The 19,528-nt window shown below is 56.5% G+C and overlaps 7 protein-coding genes across 7 annotated transcripts; 3 read left to right on the top strand and 4 right to left on the bottom strand.

The window, feature by feature from the left end:
- Positions 1-305: 305 nt before the first annotated feature.
- PUNSTDRAFT_130454 (uncharacterized protein) lies at positions 306-1,124 on the top strand (the record flags this gene model as incomplete). Its single annotated transcript, XM_007379690.1, has 1 exon — positions 306-1,124. The coding sequence occupies one exon, from the start codon at positions 306-308 to the stop codon at positions 1,122-1,124; it is 819 nt and encodes a 272-aa protein (XP_007379752.1).
- Positions 1,125-2,008: 884 nt separating this feature from the next.
- On the top strand, positions 2,009-3,330 carry PUNSTDRAFT_118162 (anthranilate phosphoribosyltransferase TrpD). The gene is made up of 2 exons (XM_007379691.1): positions 2,009-2,405; positions 2,463-3,330. Exons 1-2 carry the CDS (start codon positions 2,034-2,036, stop codon positions 3,180-3,182), a joined length of 1,092 nt encoding a protein of 363 aa, XP_007379753.1. The 5' UTR covers positions 2,009-2,033; the 3' UTR covers positions 3,183-3,330.
- PUNSTDRAFT_130456 (alpha/beta-hydrolase) lies at positions 3,315-5,094 on the bottom strand (the record flags this gene model as incomplete). The annotated part of the gene is made up of 6 exons (XM_007379692.1): positions 3,315-3,728; positions 3,787-3,975; positions 4,148-4,344; positions 4,405-4,451; positions 4,536-4,558; positions 4,618-5,094. 6 exons carry the CDS (start codon positions 5,092-5,094, stop codon positions 3,315-3,317), a joined length of 1,347 nt encoding a protein of 448 aa, XP_007379754.1.
- Positions 5,095-5,499: 405 nt separating this feature from the next.
- Positions 5,500-8,984, bottom strand: PUNSTDRAFT_141007 (uncharacterized protein; the record flags this gene model as incomplete). The annotated part of the gene is made up of 8 exons (XM_007379693.1): positions 5,500-6,654; positions 6,702-6,752; positions 6,804-6,830; positions 6,881-7,227; positions 7,290-7,710; positions 7,766-8,071; positions 8,144-8,383; positions 8,442-8,984. The coding sequence occupies 8 exons, from the start codon at positions 8,982-8,984 to the stop codon at positions 5,845-5,847; spliced, it is 2,745 nt and encodes a 914-aa protein (XP_007379755.1). The 3' UTR covers positions 5,500-5,844.
- Positions 8,985-9,552: 568 nt separating this feature from the next.
- PUNSTDRAFT_141008 (uncharacterized protein) lies at positions 9,553-10,437 on the bottom strand (the record flags this gene model as incomplete). The annotated part of the gene is made up of 3 exons (XM_007379694.1): positions 9,553-10,108; positions 10,158-10,189; positions 10,242-10,437. The coding sequence occupies 3 exons, from the start codon at positions 10,435-10,437 to the stop codon at positions 9,614-9,616; spliced, it is 723 nt and encodes a 240-aa protein (XP_007379756.1). The 3' UTR covers positions 9,553-9,613.
- A 4,846-nt stretch (positions 10,438-15,283) lies between these two features.
- PUNSTDRAFT_81384 (proteasome subunit) lies at positions 15,284-16,627 on the top strand. The gene is made up of 5 exons (XM_007379695.1): positions 15,284-15,558; positions 15,613-15,694; positions 15,749-16,042; positions 16,134-16,253; positions 16,322-16,627. The coding sequence occupies exons 1-5, from the start codon at positions 15,371-15,373 to the stop codon at positions 16,466-16,468; spliced, it is 831 nt and encodes a 276-aa protein (XP_007379757.1). The 5' UTR covers positions 15,284-15,370; the 3' UTR covers positions 16,469-16,627.
- A 1,156-nt stretch (positions 16,628-17,783) lies between these two features.
- PUNSTDRAFT_130460 (uncharacterized protein) lies at positions 17,784-19,296 on the bottom strand (the record flags this gene model as incomplete). The annotated part of the gene is made up of 3 exons (XM_007379696.1): positions 17,784-18,310; positions 18,372-19,034; positions 19,086-19,296. The coding sequence occupies 3 exons, from the start codon at positions 19,294-19,296 to the stop codon at positions 17,784-17,786; spliced, it is 1,401 nt and encodes a 466-aa protein (XP_007379758.1).
- Positions 19,297-19,528: the final 232 nt, after the last annotated feature.

Here is a 19,528-nt window from a genome sequence, read left to right on the forward strand (position 1 = left end):
AAATCAAGTGGAAAGCTGGGGACGTCACCTGGCTCCCGCTTGACAAGATTGACGGTCTCGAGCATTTGAAATTATACCTGGATGAACAAGGGGTCAGCAGTGTCGCGGAACTCCCGGAAGGTAGTGGAATAATCGAAGGAGACGACCCGCAGATCTTCGCTGGTGGGATCACCCTGTGTGTCGACGATGCCGGTGGTCGGTGTGGACACCGACTATATAATGACCTTCGGATAGGTGATATAGGCACCGTTAGCTACTCTGCAACCTTAAGCCGATCTCCACTCAACCGCCACTCACCATCGTATATGCCCCCTTCATCTGACTCGACCGCGGATCCGCCTGCGAAGAGGCGGGGTGCCACCAAGCGTAAAGAGCCGCCAACCGCAGTCGACCCCGACCCGGCCGTTAATGCACCGCCGCCTAAGGATGCTGCGTCAACCACCGCCGATGTCGACCTAATGCCGCTCCCGGGTACGACACCGGAAGGCGAGGACGTGGTGATCATTACCTGTTGCAAGGGCGTCGAATTCAACGCCACCCATAAGGAGTTCATCGTGGATCACGTACCTGCCCCGATGATAGGATGCCCGTTCGATGTGTACCATTGGAAGGACGTCGAGCGTTACCTTCGCTATGACGAGCGCATCCGTGGCGGTCTTGCCTCTGTCGACGAGCCGGTGCCGATTGGGTACTACTCCCTCCGCTCGACGCTCAGGAAGCTTGTCGATCCCAGCGTCGCTTCACTATCAGGGTTCGACGATAAGGGAACGGCTGAGGTGGAGGGCGAGCCGATGCGACCGATCTTCTTCCGGCCGGAAGTTCAGGAGGTCTTAGGCGGACACGCCGCCAAGCGCGCTGCTAGATCGAAGTCGGCGAAGGAGGGACAGGAGAAGGCCGAGGGGACCCAGGCGAAGAAGATCAAGAAGCAGTCGGTCGACGATCACGCGGGGTCAAACCAAGGATCACACAAGGTTCCCGGATCGTCGGGCTCGTCACTCGGCGCATTAGGGGTCGACGAAGATATCATTCAATTTGCTATCGCGCAAGCTCTTCGTGGACAGATGCGCGCTCAACAGCGCCGACGGGAGCGGGAATTGGAGAAGGGTTCGCGCAGGGGCGCGTAGGCGTGGGATCGAGGCGGAGGATTACCATATTGGGCGAAGCGGTTTCCACTTCGGGAGGGCGGATGTTACGTGCCGGTCCTGCCGGAAGCCGAGACCGAGAACTTCTTTCCTTTTCTAGCATCCGGCGCTGATGCGCCTTTTGACTGTTTGATCCTTTTGCTCCACTTCCATGTGCTCAAGGGCCCGCGACGAGGTATAAAAGACAAGCAGCCTCGTCGCGAGGACCTTTACCTTTTGGTTTCGTATCTTACCTCGAGTTGCTCAATCGAGACTTGAACTCTCTATCGTTGTGCCGCTCGAGAACCTTATCGTGTGAACGCACCTTAGCCGTATTCGGCTTTGCCCGCGTCACAGCGGGGCACCCGTGACTCATTGAATACGGGCTTGCTTTCGGCGCAGACTGCTGCGGAAAGCTGGTTGACCAACTTGGTTGCAAGCATTTTACGCATCCCTCGCACGCCGAATAACATGCGAATGTCAATGGAGGCATCGTACAAGGTCAACGCGTAGTGCGCAGATGCACAAGAACAAATGCGGTTGTTCTGAATTGAACACGAGGACTCGATCGACGTGCACCAAGCACTCTTGTGCTATGTATCACCTCAGGAGATGGCCACTTGTGCTGAGTAAAATTCGCCCATGATATTGCGTGTACGTACGCCGTTTCCTACAGCCAATCAATGACGCTTGTACTGTTCTCGCTGCGCCGTTGCTGGAGCTCAGTGACAGTATAGCCGGCACCGTCTGATCTTATCTAGTGGCTGAGGTAGACGTAGATCTTCATGCTCGTTCTCGACCCGTTTTGACCCGGACGCACCACCCAAGGTAAGCTCGTGAACCCGCGTCTAACCTCGCCGAATCAAGACGACAAAATTGTTTTATGGAGTTGTAAGGCGTCGATCACGAAGCATGGCGAGCTCGCAATACACATCCGACACCTTCAAACCGCTTTTGCTGAAAGTCGTCAAGACTCCGGAGTACTTCACCCCGGACGACCTCAAAGCAGGCCTCGAACACATCCTGACGCCGGATGCCGCGCTCCCCGCTCAAATCGGCGCATTCTTGACCGCGCTGCACCTCGAACGTATCGAGCGCCGACCCGACTCGCTCGCTGCCGCTGCCGACGTCCTTCGTGCTAGAGCGATCAAGGCAGAGGTTATCGGAGCGGACGAAGATTTCGTGGTGGATATCGTTGGGACAGGCGGCGATGGGCACAACACGTTCAACGTCAGTACGACCGCCGCGATAGTCGCTGCTGGAGCAGGCGCGCGAGTCATCAAAGTGAGATCCAGTCGAAAGTCCCTTCGTCTGTGCGTACTGATCTACGCTGGGCCTTAGCACGGCAGCAGGGCGTCGACCTCCTCATCCGGTTCCGCCGACCTCCTCCAAGCCCTCGACTGTCTTTTCACCGCGCCCTCCCCCTCGACACCCAACCCGATCCCGCGCCTCCCCTTCGCCTTCATTCTCGCACCGCACTACCACCCCTCGCTGGCCTACCTCGCGCCCTTCCGCAAGTCGCTCCCCTTCCGCACCATGTTCAACGTCCTCGGGCCGCTCATCAACCCCGCCCGGCCGAAAGGCATGGTCCTCGGCGTCGCCGAGAAAGAGCTCGGCCGCACGTTCGCGGAGAGCCTCCGTACGGGCGGCGTCCAGCGCGCCCTCGTCGTATGCGGCGCCGAGAGCCTGGACGAGATCAGCTGCGCGGGCAACACGTACGCGTGGGAGCTCAAGGACGGGCAGATCACCGAGTCGACGATCCACCCGGTCGACTTCGGGCTCGGGACGCACAAGCTCGAGAGCGTCGCGGGCGCGAGCCCGGCGGAGAACGCGGCGGCGTTCAAGGCGCTGCTCTGCTCTGGGAGCGACGTGCCGGAAAAGCTGACGCCGATCCTCGACTTTGTGCTCCTCAACGCGAGCGCGCTGATCGTCGTCGCCGGGCTGGCGGACAATTTCAAGGACGGGGTGCGGCTGGCGAGGGAGAGTATCACGTCCGGGAAAGCGTGGAAGGCACTAGAGGCGTTCCGCGAGGCAGGCAAAGAAGCCGCCGCATTGGCCTAACGGAAAATGCGATCTCTAGATGAAGTTAGGGTCATCGTAGGTTTTTTATTGTTATTTGAGCGGGTGCGGTTTGTAAAGAACAACAGAATGTACTATGTATCCTGAACCCCGCGCGCAATGAACCACAGAGCCCTACAAACACCCCTTCAAAAACTCCGTTGCCTGCGCATAAGCCTCAGGAATGCCCGGTGCCTCCATTTTATGGTCAGACGTAGAATGCAGCCCGTGCTCTGCCCGCTCGACGACAACCAACTCGGCCTTCACCCCGGCCTCATGCAGTGTGCGGAGCGTGGCCTCGCTTTCGTACAGAAGCACGAGCGTGTCCTCGTCCCCGTGTACGAAGAACGTCGGCAGGAGCTCCTCCGCCCTCAACTCCGGGAACACCGCGCGCTCCGCTGCAGGCAAGGCCGCCGCGCGCTCCTCTTCCGTCGAATACGTTGCCAGCTCGGCCGAGAGCCCTTTCTTCCCCGTGAGGTAGTCGAGGTACAACCCCTCTTGGATGACCCAGGTGGCGAGCGAGGCGCGCCCGTCTTCGCTGTAGGGCACCTTCGGCCCGAGTTCCACCGCCGCCCCAGAATGGGATCCCGCGCGGCTGTGGGAGGACCCAGTGGTCCGTCAGGAGGGCGTCGCCTATGCCGAAGAGGGAGAGGACGGCTTTGGGCTTGGAAGAGGCGTGGAGGGCGTAGACGCGCGACATGTAGCCGCCTGCGCCGGAGTCGCCGGAGACGAAGAGACGCGATGGGTCCGGAGAGGCTCCTGAGGGGAGGTGAAGGGCCAGCTGGCCCGATGAGATCTATGCCGAGAGGGCATGAACGTCTTCTAGGATTTGGTGCGCGGTCGAAGGGACTAGTAGTCGGTGGTCCGCCGAGAAGAAGAACTAGCCACGTTTCAGAGTGGCCTCTTGAAAGAAGGTTGGTAAACGCGACCAGCTAGCGAGATGCGAGATAAAATGGGATGGAGTTCACCCTTAACATAAGCCATGTCGGAAACCAGTCATCTCTCCGAGAATCCGTTGCCAGACCACCGCCGTAGAAGAAGAGGACCACCGGCGCTGACCCAGTGGCCCCTTGAGGAACATAGACGTCCAAACTGATGTCAAGTCCGTCTGCTTGAGCGTACGTCGTTGTGATCGGCTCGTCGCTTATCTTCTCCACGACTGCTACTGCCAGATCTCGAACCAGACGGATGTATCAGCCCCGACCTATCGCACAACCAAACGAACAATTTGCGCCCGCAGAGGAGCAATCCAAGGACGAAGCGGCGGTTGAGCTGTTCGCCGAGAATCAGACGCGTGTATCGGCATAGCTGTCAAATGCCGCCTGAAATGGTACGTTAGTCCTCCTTAGTTCTGACCTCGACCACCAGAGCTTTTCGTCCTGCTCGATCGCCGTCAACACCACACCAGCAACCAGACGAACGGAAACAAAGGGCGTACCTTTTCATCGGGCACCTTGCGCTTTTTGTCGTTTGTCTCCTTACCCTCACCCTCCGTCTCCTCCGCCTGACTATCCCTGGGAGCCTCTCCGAGGATCGACACGATATCAGGGCGGATGTTGGCAGCGTAGGGGTTGAGAGAAACTAGCCCCCGGTCTGGGACCTCGAGCCATACGATGTGCGTTCGCGGCTCGTGCCCCAGGTCCTTGAGAACGCGGCCGCTGTGCGCTGCTGTGCGGATGAACGGAAGGTAGAATTCCTTCTCATTTGCTCTTCGCTCGTCTGGAAACTTGCTCCATCGACGCCTGTCCTTGGTATCATCATAGAAACCGTCCTTCGCGAGTTTCTCGAGCACAGACTTTGCGACGCTCTCATCGGTACCGGGATCTGGCGAGACGGAAAAGAGCTTCTCGACGAACTTTTCGGTAGGGACGACGAAAGCGTTTCTGCGGACTTCTTTCGCTACATGAATGTCCATCGTCTCAGCGGTGTCAACGTACTGAGTGTATTCGCAGTGGTGGCGGCCCTTCGGAGGCGTGGTGAATGATTAATGATCTCGAGAACTCCGACAAGCATCCCTTTCATCACCTGAGCTAACTTTGCGTGATGACACGGCCTGCCGGTGAGTATACTGTACAACGCGTACCCGTATTGACTTATTATCTTTCTCACGCCTCTCGTCTCTTTTATCGCTCGAATCCATGGACGTATATCTGTGCAACATCTCATACTCGTTTGCCTCGTGCACCTTATATGGGACGAAGACAAGTTAACCAGGATACTCATCCTGTTCGTATTTAAAAACAGAGTTTTTGCTTGACAATCCGAGCATGCCGCATAAGGGACGCAATGACAGCTCAAACAAAGATCGTAGAATTGGACGTTAACATTGAGTTTGATCTGATAAGCGTAAGCGACAAAGCAGGGATAGCATTCCGACAAGGAGTTACGAGACAACATCCAGCAGCAAGAGAGGGAGGGAGGAATGAATCATGAATATAACATGGCGTAAGTACGCCAGTCCGCAGCTCGGACATTGGGTCTGCGTCCCCGGGACCGAAACACGAGAGATATGGACAGATTGTGAAGGCAGGATGAGGCAACCAACAGGGAGCGGTGCGTTGACGATGAGTTGAGACTGGAGGTCGTCAGAACGGCGAGCCGGGGTTGTCTTCGCTGTGCTTCGCGTTACAGATCTCGTCACCACGCCGTCGCTGTAGGTCTTGCCCTAGTCACCGCCCTTCTCGTCGCTGTCGCTGTCGCTGTTGTGGTCGTCATCGTCGTCGTCGTCGTCATCGTTGTCGTCATCATCGTCGTTGTCCTCGTCCTCACCATCGCCCTCGTCCTCACCCTCGTCACCCATGTTCTCGTCCTCGTCCCCCTCTTCGTCCTCGTCCATGTCGTCTCCCCCAATCTTGGTCTTCATCCTCTTCGGCATAGGGCTCGGGGACTCTGGACGTGAAATTTTGGAGGCGGATTTCTGTTGCTTAGGCCTGCTCGGGCTGTTCTCCCATATCTGGGTTGCGGCTGGGACTCCAGGGTCTTCATTTCCCCCAGGCGACGCAGCGATTTCGGCAATAGCCTCGTCAAGGAGAGCGAGAACTTGATCGTGTATGACCCCAGGAGTATAGCGATCGTAGAGCGCATAAGAGAGGACGAGGAGTTGCCACCATTGCTGAATGAGCTTCTTCAAGCTGCCCAGCGCCGGGGTAACTTTAGGGACGACATATTGGGTCAAATGCTTCGGATTCTGGAACAGTTTCAGCTTGTTGGTGTAGAGCATGAGTTGGTCGGATGAATCAAAAAGAACGTAAGCTATGTTCTGGAGCTTCAGCACTTCCGGAGAGCGGTCGTCGCGAAGCAACTCAGGGCGGCGGTGTCCGCCAGAACCCCGTCGAGTGATGGCGAGGTAAACGAGGACCCAGAAAAAGGATTCGATGTCGTGGATGACGTCGTGAGGAGCGTTTTTCAAAACCGCCCTGAGGCGTGGATACCGAATGCTCTCCAACATTTCGCCACTCATGAACGCCCTCGTGCCCTACTCAGAATATTGAGAAGGAATCAATTCACGAACATTATGCATACCGTCCGCGTCGCGCTCGCTGCTTGCTCGCTATAGATATCTGGCCATCGGTACTAGCGGGGTCGTTAGTCCGTGGATTACGTGGGCGTACAAGATGCACTGACTCTGGGTGTGAATATCCTTGTACGGACCTATCGGCAGTATATCAGCGAATGTGACATTTACTGAAGCTCCACCTTACCGCGCGCTGATCTTTAAATTTGTGGCGGGCTCCTTGTTCGGAATATATCACCTCCTTGACGCTCCCATATCGACCCAACAGATCGGCAGCCTGTTCGTACGTGATTTGTCTATCCGCGCCATCCTCGTCATCCTCGTCATCCTCGAACTCCTCAATCAGTCTTTGGCATCTTCGCGCATTATTGCACGGGGTTGGAAGCGGCAAGAACTCTGTCTCAAAGATCTTGCCGTGTTCGAGGTCGATGAGGCAACCTACTTGGTCCTCGTCTTCCTCATTCTCTACAATCAAGATGTTGCCCGGGCTAATGTCCCGGTGCAGAACCCCCGCGAACCAGAGATCTTGATGACCTAAAGCGGCAGTAGCGTCTGTCAATCACACCCGGAATCCGATACGAAAGAGTTGGGCGGACCTGAAACAGCATCACGCAGGGCACGCAGAAGCTGCAAGACGTTATCGAAGAACTTGATAGGCTTCCCGAAGGTTTCCATTAGGGTGTAGCTGCGAACGCGAGGGTCGGGTTTGTGCTTGCCGGCGATGACAACCCGATCCTCCGAGGCGAGATGGATATATTGCTCAGGGCTCTCCGCATCGTCGCCCTGCCCGTCGTCCCGGGCCCTCTTTCGCGAAGACTTACCCACTTTGGCCAGGTCACCTTTCTCGGGCTCTAGACCCCGTCGGATGCATGATATCGTGTGGTCGAGGAGACCGTCGACGAAAGCGTCCCTGGTGTATGCGATCTTGCACACTCGCGATGGCTTTTTCAGACGCGATCGAACTTTTTCTTCTGTGGGCGCGGACGCTAGGCGCCAGATGCGCTTGAGCACATATTTCTGCAATAAAGGTCATATGTTAACGGTGAGGAGATGCAACTGCACTAAAAACCACCTTATCAGGATTTTCCTTCTCGTGCACTCTCCAAACCACAGTGCCGCTTCCCGAAAGTGAGGCTGCGCGTATGAGGCTGAGGGCTTTCTCGGTGACGAGGACGTGTTCGGATCCCTCAGAGCGCACGGTAATTTGCCACTTCGTCTCGTACAAGGACGATCCAAAGTCCGTATACTTGACGGAAGGGTCGGTGGACGGCACCGCACGGCCTTCTGGGGTGACGAGCAGCATATCGGGGTCCCAACCTAGTCTTGACGGTGGGAGCCGAGAGAGGGCCATGATGACTCGAATGAACTTCTTCGGTTGCTGTACACATGACAAGTCAGTAGCTGTATTGAACAGCCAGCGCGCGAAATCCGAAAAGAGAGCGAAACGGACTGTATGTATGTCGATCAATTCACGCGTCCCTATCAACCCGGACTTGTCGCATATCCAGACAGATAGTTTGGAACCACACAGAAGCAACCCGAGGGCGAAGCGGCGGTCCAGTTGTTCACCGAGGACCATTCGCATATATCTGCACAATTGCGCAACCCCTTCTGCCACGGCAGAGGAGTCGGCTGCGCGCTTGACCTCGACTGGTGTGTGCACTCGTACCCAATATGTTCCGTCATCGTTCTGACCGTCACAGTCGAATCAGCTTCGGCGGCTAACGGCGAGTGGGATCAGACCACACCTGATTATCTTGGTCAGTCGCGACTTGCTCCGGCCCCTCGCCAATGACAGCCACGATGTCGGGTCGGAGCGAAGTGATACCTTTCCGAAGAGTTTTCAGAACCTGATCCGGTTGCGGTAGCCATACGGCGTGCGTCCTCGGCGCCGGCTCGCCCTCCAAGTCCTTGAGCGCACGTCCAATCTCTGTCGCTGCTTGGATGAATGGTCTATACAGCTGGGCCTCTGTTGCGCTGGCATCGAGTGGAAAGTCCGCCCAGCGGCCCGCAACGTATATCTCATCCTCCTCGAGCTTCTTCAATATCTCGGCTGCGGCGCGCCTGTCGCGTGTCGGATCGTCATCGGACAAGATGGAACGAACGAAGCGGTTGGTGGCGACGACAAAAGCGTTGTCCGCGAGTTCTGTAGTCACTACTTCCCGCATCTTCGCAACGTCGAGCAAGCCTCCAGTGTGTTCATGAAGAAGCTCTGATGTCTTCGTGGGTGTGGTGAAGTGAAAGACGCTCGACGGCTCCGCCGACGGGTCCAGCTCGTAATCCCGAACCATAGCCTAGGGGTCTGCCGTGAAACACGGGATCCAGATTCAACGCCGGGATGGGACTTTTAACCAGGTGCTCGACGCGGTCACGTGCCTGACGCCACACAAAGAGACACCACAATCTGTCGAGGGAAACACCACGACGAGTAATGATGCTTGACTGTGATCGCCTCGTTTTATGCCTATCATGGCAGGATTCGTGCACCTTATCATACCAGCACGCTGAAGACGGCTGCACCGACCATGTCCTGTCCTTGTTTCTCGAACGGATCGCTATCGTACAAGGACATCACCTTCAGGAGGAAAGCATGCACCGACATCCCGGGATATGATGCATCTCCATCTCCACAAAAACCGGTCTCAGCATCGATTTTATGATGAGAAGGCCGATTACGGATCGCCAGTACGTTCTTGGAGCCTGCGTCTCTTCTTCGTATCGGTCCGCCATTGTTCTGGCGTCGATACATGACCCGCGCGATTGCGCCTCGCGGAAAAAGCTTTCCACAGCTTTCCTTATTGGGCCTCTCCTGTATTCTTTCTCGGAACAGCATGTTGCAAATGGATTCCTCCGTCGTCAATATCTCCCTCGCAGCAGTCCTTCATTGATCTCGTCTGGTACAGCAAGAGGTCACATCTAGTTAATCATAGCGGCTATATTGATTGACGTCCCTGTGCGCCTGAGGAGGATCCTCCTCTTCAAAGCCGTCGCGAGGGTCGTACAGATGCGCGGATCGCGGTCCATGATCCCGGGAACGTGGCAACTCGGAAATCGCGGGCAGGGCATCCGCTTGATGTGTCCTAGCCAGTCTCTGCTTCGAATGACTAGAGCTCGACCAGCCGGGAACCGTATTCTCATCCCGCGAAGGGGCTTGTGATCGATGACGTGGCGGGGTGCGCATGCGTGCGTCGATACGAGGGTCCGAAGGCAATGAGTAATCGTCATAACCGGAGGGAGGAGCGGGGGCCGGAGGATCGAACTCTTCACGCATCCATCTATCGACATGGGATGCTGCCTGTGACGGGTCTTCGGGGTGAGCAAAACGACGGGCGCGACCGTGAATTTCAACGAATTCAACATCAGATCGAGCAGGGCGAGCTTGGAGTCCGAACTCTCCGTGGACGTCTGCTGAATGCTATGTACGACATTAGCACATTGCTCCAACGAGGGACGTGAACACATACATAGCCTCGGGGTGACATCGTCGTCTCATGTTCTGCAGGCAATAGTGAAGGATGAATGCGCAAGGTTGACAGAAGGAAGCTTACCCTCACGAGCAGGACGTCTGTAACTTTCGTTGGGCATCTCTACGTCTCGACCAGACCTAACGGGTGCGAGAGGTATGGGCGGTCGCGGAAGCGGCACCTGGCGATCCTGATCGGGCTGATGGACCGAAGAGTAGTCGTCGTCGACGCCACCGGTGCGGGCGTAGTCTTGGCGATACGAAGTGCACTGGCGACGCATAGGGACGCACCGACCTCGGTCTAGCGCATATAGCGATTTTCAGGGAACACGATGATGATCGTCCTGAACAAAGAAATCGGGCAGTAATACTTCTCGCACACGTGATTGCTCATCTAGTCCTCGGCCCACAATCATACATATTCCATCTCACCTGCCTCACCGGCCCGCTATCATTCGCATATATGGGTATGACTCGCATCGACCGGCCCATCCCCTCGCGAAAGCGCTCCGTGAGGCTGCCTTCACCTTAACGGGTAATCGGGTCTGCAATAGTGAGCTATCGCGGTTGATGAAGACCTACCCTATGCTATGCGGAACACGTGTTAGCTCCGACTGCTTTAATTACTTCGCTATTTCGACACAAATAATCACGTCTTCGTTACTGCGCTGCATTTGATTGGGCTGTGGACCCCGCAGGTGTGATATATAGGGCGTATACGTTCGCAAGATGAGGCGGGGATTCGGTCCTGCAGATGAGTGAGTCATACGGAGCAAGCGGCGTGCGTGCGCTACCGCTCAGCGGGAATGAAAAGGGTACTGTATAACTTACGAAGAAAGTGCGGGCGGCCATACGTGCAGCACGAACCGGAACGGCCGTTCCTAATTCACTGAGTCGCCAGTAATCCCGGTCGACAGGTTTTTAACGTTCCCAAGCTCTGTTCGAGCGCCTGGGCGAGTTCCTGGGTTCGCGCTCCGTACGGCGTACGCCGTCGTCAGCGCGCGAGGCAATGCCCAGTCACGTGCGGCGACGCGTCTCGACATGCCGGCACGTGCAACGTGCGACGCGTCGGGCTTTGCCCGCAGCGACGTTATGCTCCTGCTGTCCTCGTTAGCCACATTTTCTCAAATCCTATCAGGTCATTGATATCAACGTGCCTAAGGTAAAAACTGGATCAGTATCTCTGGCGATCGTTTCCGGTTATTGTGTTCTGTCTGTATCCTGTGATTATCAAAATGTGTTCCCGATTGCGCACCCTCCGAATGGGCTGAGAATCCTCAAAATTTTTACACCGTGACTCGGGGTCTGGGTGTGTGCTCCGATACAGTCGCTTCACTTGAATAAAGCCGGGGGAAACATATACATTTATCCCGACTTCTTGCAGTCCAAGTATCACTGTACGATATTTTTCTTAGTAGATGCCGCCTGGTGCAGAAGAGAAGTAACACCATTGTATTGCGATCGAGGTCCACGAACTGAATGCGTACGGTCATATCCATCCTAGCGTCCTTGTGTCCTCGGACTTCGTCGTCCATGTATGGAGAACTGCCCTTTACCCCGCTGCCCCGACAAAGGTCCGGAATTCGAGAACGGACGATGCGCCATCGGGCGCTCCAGCCCCCCGACCAACATAGATCATTGGGGGAGCGCACGATACCGCTCCTATATGAGGCATATGGCACGGATATGTACGCATTCGCCCAACTTGACTGCATGCGAAAATTTACAATTTCGGGACGCGAAGAGAGGACAGGACTTCTCACCTGTCTCGCGCCTGGACCTCTGGACTCTCTCAGAGATGACATCGATGAGACGCCGGGGGTCTCGGTAGTTGATATGCAGGCTGAGAGAGGTGGTATCTGAGAGAGAACGCAATGGGATACGCCGCTCAGAGGGTACACAGAGTGCGCCTTGGTGACAAACAGGACGCGCCGACTTCCAGAAATATATCTCTGCCGACCATCTGGTTTCTGAGACGCGTGCACGCTAGAGTCTAGCGAGAGCCGTATGCATCGCAGAAATGTAAATCTGCTGCATGACGGAAGAGCGCGAGAAGAGCGCGACCACCCTCAGAACAGAGCGCGATCCACGAGTCGCGGTTGGGTTCGCATTCTGAATTAAGCGAGAGCGAACGAATCGAGATCGACCCTCTGCAGTCATGTGGCCCACGCGCCCTGCACGTACTGTGAGTCACTAGTCATGGCCCAGGCGGCCAATCTCCGTGAGCGAAAGAAGCCATTGGCTATGCGCCGCCCAACCGTCGACCGTTCAAAAGGCCTCAGGCCTTCGTCACGTCTAGGCCTCTAAGACAAGCTACCGACCGACCTGCGAAAAACGGCTCCGGTGATCAACTTCAAACTGGAAAGTGAAGAAGGCGTGCGACGCGCGAGAGGGACAAGACGCCCTCGCTGAGAACAGAGCGAACTCGAACACACGCTATCTGGTGGCGTTCGTTGCGATACCGCATAGGATCGGGAATATCTGGATGAAGCTCGCATCAGTCGCGGAGGAGAGGGCGCATCACGCGTCCCCCCGACGCTCCTCACGCTCCACCGAACGCGAGCAAATAATACCCCACGCACGGTATCGCGCCACCACGCCACCACGCCCGACGCGTCAAATCCCATTCAACGTCGTAGTCGAGTGACATATGATATTCAGGGGGAAGCGAGCAGAAGGCCGACCACGGCAGAGGAGGTGGATTAATGAACGATTTCGGGAGAACGCGCGCGGTTCGTGCCCGTTCCGACCGCGTCCTGATTCTCCATTTGACTAGGCGCGCTCACGGGCTGACCAGGATGTGTACAGGGCCTGGCGTTGTATGATGGGACGTATATGGTCAGACGCCTCAGGAAGGCGCGGGATGGGTTTCATCTGCTGACCGCCGGTTGACAAGTCGAGAGGCACGATGGCGATGCCGAGAATGTGTGAGCGTATGAACGATCTTCGGTCAAGAAGCGCGGTGTTGGCGGGTGCTTGTCCTGGTGACCTGTAGGTGAGACCGCGGGTGTCTTTTGTGATCGCACGCTTCGTGGCGTCGCTTGAGCTCTTCCATGTGTTGATTTGCGTGACCAACATACCGGCGACGCGGGATCGCCAAGGAAGTCAAGATCATCATCTCAACCAGTCCGCATCCTGAGAAAACACGTAGCAGTTCTCGTAGCTTTGTAGCACCGCCTGGCCAAAAACCGCGAGCGTCAGGAATCCTGGAGGCGTTGGCCGGGACAGTGGTACCGCTCAGTCATCCCGTACATTATCCTCCAAAAATACGGCTGCGGTCGCGACTGCGGGTTAAGATGGAAGGGATACGCGCGCGGCATGCCTGCCGTCGTACGTTCTCCCGGGGTGAGAGGCGGGCAGACGGAACAGGCAGGCGGGCGTCCGCAGCGGGAGTGAAACGCGAGCATGATACTATTCTGGGCGGAGGGCGTTGAATAGCGCGGGTAGCGTTGAAGCCTCGTAGGCGTGGTACAGATCCATACTTGGACCGGAAGGCGGGATGAATTCCTCGTTACGATGGGATCGGGAAATTGATCCCGCTGGGCGACGCAAAGACGTGAGCGAAACCTTCGTGTGCCTGGAGGCGCTTCGCGGTGTGGGAGACCATGAGAGAATGCGGTAGCCTCGAGGAGGAGGCGTCGCGGGTTGATTTTAGGAGCGGGATGGTATGGCGTGCCACGCTCTGAGGAAGCGTATCTTGGATCTATATGAACGCCGGAGGAGACGTGTTGGGATTGAAAGGCGGTGGAGTCGGCAATAGCTGCTTCTGGTGTTGCCGATGTGAGGGTGATGACCGCACGACGACGGAGCGAAAACGATGGCGGGCCGGCGAACCCGAGTGCGACGCGACAGCGCGATTTGCTCCACTTGTAAGGAGCGGATTGTCAGATAAAGGGCGGGACGAAACTGACTGCGGAGAAGGACGAAAGATATGATTATCGTCGTTCTTTCATCGTTCGCTCCATCGCTGAGGCGAGGGCGAGAACCACCCTTGACGCAAGAGAAGGAAGATGTTGAAGATAGGTCAATTGCGAACGCTGTATGACGGCAGGCTGTGCCTTGGCGACACCATATGTTGGAGAGCAGCGCAAAGATAACGGGGGACTCGGCTCCGGGTACTAGACGGGATTTGAGGGTTAGTACTTGGTAGATATGCATCCACTGCCCGCAGCTCAACTGCGCATCGAGCGTCGTATAGCCCACGCGTTCGTGCGCTCGGTCTCAGGCTCCATCGTACGTGGCATAGACACTCCGAGACCGCGTGTGCTTGTCCTGCATCGATGCGCGTACGGCGGGCGTTCGATAACGGAAAACGGGCGCGCTGGCGGATCTGCTTGCTCATTGCGCCGACGATGCGCCGTCCAGCCGTAAGGACAGATAGCGGTGACCCCGGACTCCGTCGCGACGCTGGATCATCGTGTTATTGTGAGGTGAGCGGTCCATCTCCATTTCCGGGGAATACGGGACGGGTCGCAAAGGGCTCACCGAGATTATTCCGGGTGTGCTTCGGATTGGCCCGACTCCAAGGAGAGAGGCGGAGCGCTCAGCGCTCGGCCGTTCAGAATATGCATCTGACCCGACGTCGACGGAGGAGAATTCATAACCTGGTGGAGTTCGCGAAGAGGACCGTCCAGCTATTTCGCCGTTCAAGGCAACTCAGCAGGGATGTCGTATACAACGCCAGAGGACGACAGCAGTGGCGCATGGATATGCCCAACGATGATACGGAACCATGAACGAGTTGCCAGCATCCTCGTGCACGTCCCGATGGCCGGGGTCCCTAATTGTCGAAGCGGGCTGTCGTACACACGATATCGAGCGTTCCGTCGAGTGTACGAGAGCATTGAGCCTTCGGAATCCCACCGATCTGGAAGTGGTTGGGCACGGCCTGGAGATACCCGCCCGCTCTCGCGCAGGATGCTGAGAATAACGCTGCCCGGAGCAGGCGAGGCCCCGAGCAGATACTCACGAAACGAACGAGCGCCAGGACGGGGCGGAGGCTCGTCGGCGAAAGCCATCGGGAGATGAAAGGGAACCGCGAAGCCACCCCTCCACTAGAAATCAGCAACTGAAGTATTTTCGGACTCCGACTATATACGCGTCACCCCCAGCTAGTCACCCCATCCCGCGCCCTCCGCACCTTCTCCTCCTCCTACTTGCCCTTCCTGCTTACTCGGCAGCCCGCTCCCGACGATCAAGCTGGCTACGACGACGATGCTCATGACCATGCCCAACACAAACGACATGGAACACCCCCAGCAGCGTCAATTCAACCCGTACAGCGATAATGGCGGGACCATTCTCGCGATCGCTGGTGCGGATTTCACCGTCATCGCGGGAGATACGCGTCAGAGCGAAGGGTACAACATCCAGACGCGATACGCGCCCAAAGTGTTCAAATTGTACGTGTCTTGTGCCCTAGAAGATCTGCGGATGCAAACTGACCAGGCGCTTAGGACCGATCGCGCCGTACTCGCCGTTAACGGCTTTGCGGCCGACGGAAACATGTTCGTGAAGAAGGTGAAGCAACGGTTGGAGGTGGGTAGTGGCCCTGTGTGCTACATAGGCATGATTGCTCACGTGCGATCGCAGTGGTATCGCCATGCGCATGCGAAAGACATGCCGCTGCATGCCATCGCGCGCCTGATCCAAACCATGCTCTACGCCCGCCGATTCTTCCCATACTATGTCTACAACATCCTCGGCGGCATCGAGGAAGACGGTACGTCCGCTCATTCCGCACGACCTGCCTTCTCCTCACACTTCCCGACCCGGACAGGATCCGGTGCCGTGTACTCCTTCGACCCCGTGGGGTCCTATGAGCGTGAAACTTGTCGCGCGGCTGGTGCGGCCCAGAACCTCGTACAACCCTTCTTGGACAATCAGGTAAGCTCACGCCCCTCCCTCATCATTGCAAAATCGCGAGCACGGATCGCTGACCTCCCCCCGACCCTTCCCCGAACTCGTCCCGGCGTAGATATACTTCAAGAACCAACAGCCCGCGCCCGGCACGTCGCATCCGAAACATCTCCCGCTGCCGGACGTCATCAAGCTCGTGATCGACTCGTTCACGGGCGCGACCGAGCGGCACATCGAGGTGAGGTCACTTTCCCTACCCGCGTGGGACGCCTGGACGATCGCTCATCACCACCGGCTTCTTTCCAGGTCGGCGATGGCCTCGAGATGTACATCGTCCTCGCCAAGGGCCGGACATTGCAGGGTCTCGAGGGTATCCGGGGGCTCCAGGAGCTCTCGACCACACCAGAGGGCGAGCGGTTGTTCGTCGTGCGGAGAGAGCTCAAGAAGGACTGATATCGCTCCCCACCGTGTAATCTGTACCGTGTCCTGCGCGCAATGGACGTGTTTTTTGTCCTATCTTTCCTCGGTGCCGTTCTCTTGCAGTCGTTGTACGTTAATAGACTCTGCCCATCCTTCTGATAGATGTACTCCACCAACAATCAAATATTAATGCCTTCGATACACGACGTTACTCCCGCATTCGTCGCGGTGAAGGCGGCCGCATGGTTGACGGGCGCCCATTCAGTACACGGGCGGTGTTGGCGTCGCCGGAAGAATGTCAGGAGAAATTCAGCATGGGCTGATCACGCCCTCAGCGAAACGCAATCGATTATTTCCCCGCCGGTCCAATCGCTGGCGCTCGGTTCCGCATGCGGAATGCGGTGGCAAGCGAGGTTACGGACGCGAGGCTAGGGGTCCATGGGTCCAACTCATGTGGTTTCGCGTCAGAAATCAAAAAGAGGCCAATGTAGGAATTAAAGATGTCTCGATTGGCGATGGTATACTTCCCGTACGTGGACTTGCCCCTTCGAGTCGTTTTACGACGTTCAACTCATGTGCTACACATCCTGCAGTGACGAGGGCAATGAATGTACGCATCACGACGAAATTTCGGGCGTAAGGCGGGGCATCGTGTCCTGGTCGCCTGATGCTGCTCCCTGCACCTTTGTACGCCTTTTCACCACAGTGGCGTTTCGAATTCAGATGCGAGACCCAGACTTCAACCCGAACCTACCGCCGCACCAGATTAGCGTCGGTGTTTTCCCCCGCGGGCCCCGGGGGCACGCCCAATCGCTGCCTGGAAGACGTCCCTGCGTGTGGATGGCGGGGAGGCCCGGCCCGCCAGAGCGCCCTTCGTATTCGCAAGCACGTCTGCCTCGGATGATCCAGCGGCGAGTTGAGGTCGCTATTTGATTTCGTCTCCTCTTCTTCATACAGTCGTGTTTGAATGCTTTTTTACCCCGCTGGGACTGATATAGACGAGCGGGACGGGTCTCTTCTGCTTCTGCTTATCGTCTACGCTCTAGGCGAGGTGAAGGGCATGTTCGCGCCGGATATCCGAGTCGGCGTTCTTTCATGAAGACGTTTATATTCGATCGCACGTTATCGGGGCATACATGTGAAAACGGTCTGCGACGTGACGGGGGAGATGGGATGCAGAGGCGACGAAGGAGGCTGCATACCTTCTGAGAAGGGGGCGATCAGCCATCGATCGAGGTATACGAGGAGATGAATTTCCACCTACTTAAGTATGTCGCTCCTCTCCTTGCATGAAAGGCTAGGACGACCATCAGCATCGCGCCGGGCTCGGCGAGAGGACCCTTACCTCTCACTGCACTTCGAAGATGAGAGCAAGCAACTCAAAGAAGAGTTCTCCCGAGCGCAAGTGCAAGTAAGTCTCGAGACTGACTCGAACCGACCGGCCCGGGGCAGAAGGAATTGGTTCGTCCAAGCACGACCCGTCCAACGCCCATTCGTCAATGCGAACAAGGGCCATCTCTCCGTGCTCGTGGCGGATCACAAATGCCCTTTTGACCCCGTTCCTCGGCACCACATCTTCCAACCTAAGCTTCTTTACCGACCCCAAGCTACCGTGAGCCCGTTCAATCCGAACAGTGTAATGGTGTGTGGTATTTGCGTAGAGCTTGATGAGGTGAGTGCAGACGTATGATATGTCGCTTTCCACAAGGGTGAAATTCATGTAGTCCGGCTCCCAGCCAAGTACCAAGGTGCGAAGAGGGATCTCCGTGCGCGCGATCGACTGTAAGACAGGGATGACGTCCTGTATATTGAGGAGAAAACATCCCGGGAGTAGATGAAGGTTTCGCAATGTGCCATATTGCGGATTTAGATGGTCTACAAACATGTCAGATCGTTCTGATTAGCGACGTTAACGCAGATGTAGGCTGTTTCTCACCTAGAACTCGTTCGATCTCCTTGGCAGTCTCCGCGCTATGACTGCTGAATACAACACGAGGCGGCATCTTGTACCAGAATTCGCGCAAGGTGTTGGGCCGACAAAGCGAGCAAACCCAGGAAACGAGTTTGTCACTGTACCCTTGTCGCGGATACCCTTCGAACACCCATGCAAGCTTCACCTTCTTCAGTGTTAATTGCGAGCTCAAGGTGGGTAATTCGTCCTGCTCCTTATCATCGTCGTTAGAGCCTACAATCCGGGTATCAACTAGCTCTAAGGACTGGAGCTGTGGCGAATGAGCAATGAACGCAATGAGGGAGGAGAACGTCCCGTGGAAGCGATGCACGGTCAAGCTCGAGATGAGTGCCATCCGCTCAAGCAAGGTATCCTTCGCATGCGTGTGGAGAGTAGTGAAGCGGTCTCCGTCTGCGACAATCCCCACGCGAACCACGCGTTCCAGCGAAGTAAGGACATCCTTTATGTCCGTGAAGCTTCCCCAGTGGTCCTCGACCCGTCTTGTTCGTCCCTCCATGATCATTAGGGAAGGGATGGTTCGGTATAGATTTGGCGCGGCAGACAAAAAGCGATGCGCATGGGTGGCAGAGTCTACGCTGGATAAAGAGATGTAGGGGACGATGCGATCGCGAGCAAAGGGTAGGAGCGCTGAACAAACGTGAGAACACGACTTCAGGCAGGCGATCAACTCCTCCGAACGAGCCCATTCGTTGATCCCAAGTTGTAACTCTAGCTCCTCAAAGATGCGATTGAGCAGCTCCGGAGGAAGTCGGATCAGAGGGCTATTGGCGATGTTGCGGGCAGCCAATGATATATCATATCCTGAGAGATGGTGTGTGACGTCGTCTGAGCCTCCTTCCTGGTCTTTGGAATTGAGGTCATCGGCACTGGTGCTGTTGGTCTCTGACATTGGTGCGTCGACGCACTGCTTTACAGCCCGTCAGATATCTCGATGGAAAGGGTAGGTAGAGTCAACTCACCCACCCCGGGTGGCTATATGTAGTCTGCTGAAAGCCTGAGCAGCGAGCTGGCTAAACTCGATATGGACATGCTCAAGCAGCACGTGGCTCATTGAAAGAAGTCATACATCGACGTCAGCGTCAAAACTATATGCTCTATCGTTGTATAGCTCAGCAGACCGG

The sequence above is a fragment of the Punctularia strigosozonata genome (assembly GCF_000264995.1).
Source record: "Punctularia strigosozonata HHB-11173 SS5 unplaced genomic scaffold PUNSTscaffold_2, whole genome shotgun sequence".
Lineage (NCBI taxonomy): Eukaryota > Fungi > Basidiomycota > Agaricomycetes > Corticiales > Punctulariaceae > Punctularia > Punctularia strigosozonata.

What these genes read in the sequence shown, in the direction of transcription:
- PUNSTDRAFT_118162 (XM_007379691.1), top strand. Translation starts at nt 2,034, where the DNA reads ATGGCGAGCTCGCAATACACATCCGACACCTTCAAACCGCTTTTGCTG. An exon ending in CAGGCGCGCGAGTCATCAAA is followed by an intron (nt 2,406 to 2,462) that starts GTGAGATCCAGT and finishes GCTGGGCCTTAG; the next exon opens with CACGGCAGCAGGGCGTCGAC.
- PUNSTDRAFT_81384 (XM_007379695.1), top strand. Translation starts at nt 15,371, where the DNA reads ATGCTCATGACCATGCCCAACACAAACGACATGGAACACCCCCAGCAG. An exon ending in AGGTGAAGCAACGGTTGGAG is followed by an intron (nt 15,695 to 15,748) that starts GTGGGTAGTGGC and finishes GTGCGATCGCAG; the next exon opens with TGGTATCGCCATGCGCATGC. An exon ending in CGACCGAGCGGCACATCGAG is followed by an intron (nt 16,254 to 16,321) that starts GTGAGGTCACTT and finishes GCTTCTTTCCAG; the next exon opens with GTCGGCGATGGCCTCGAGAT.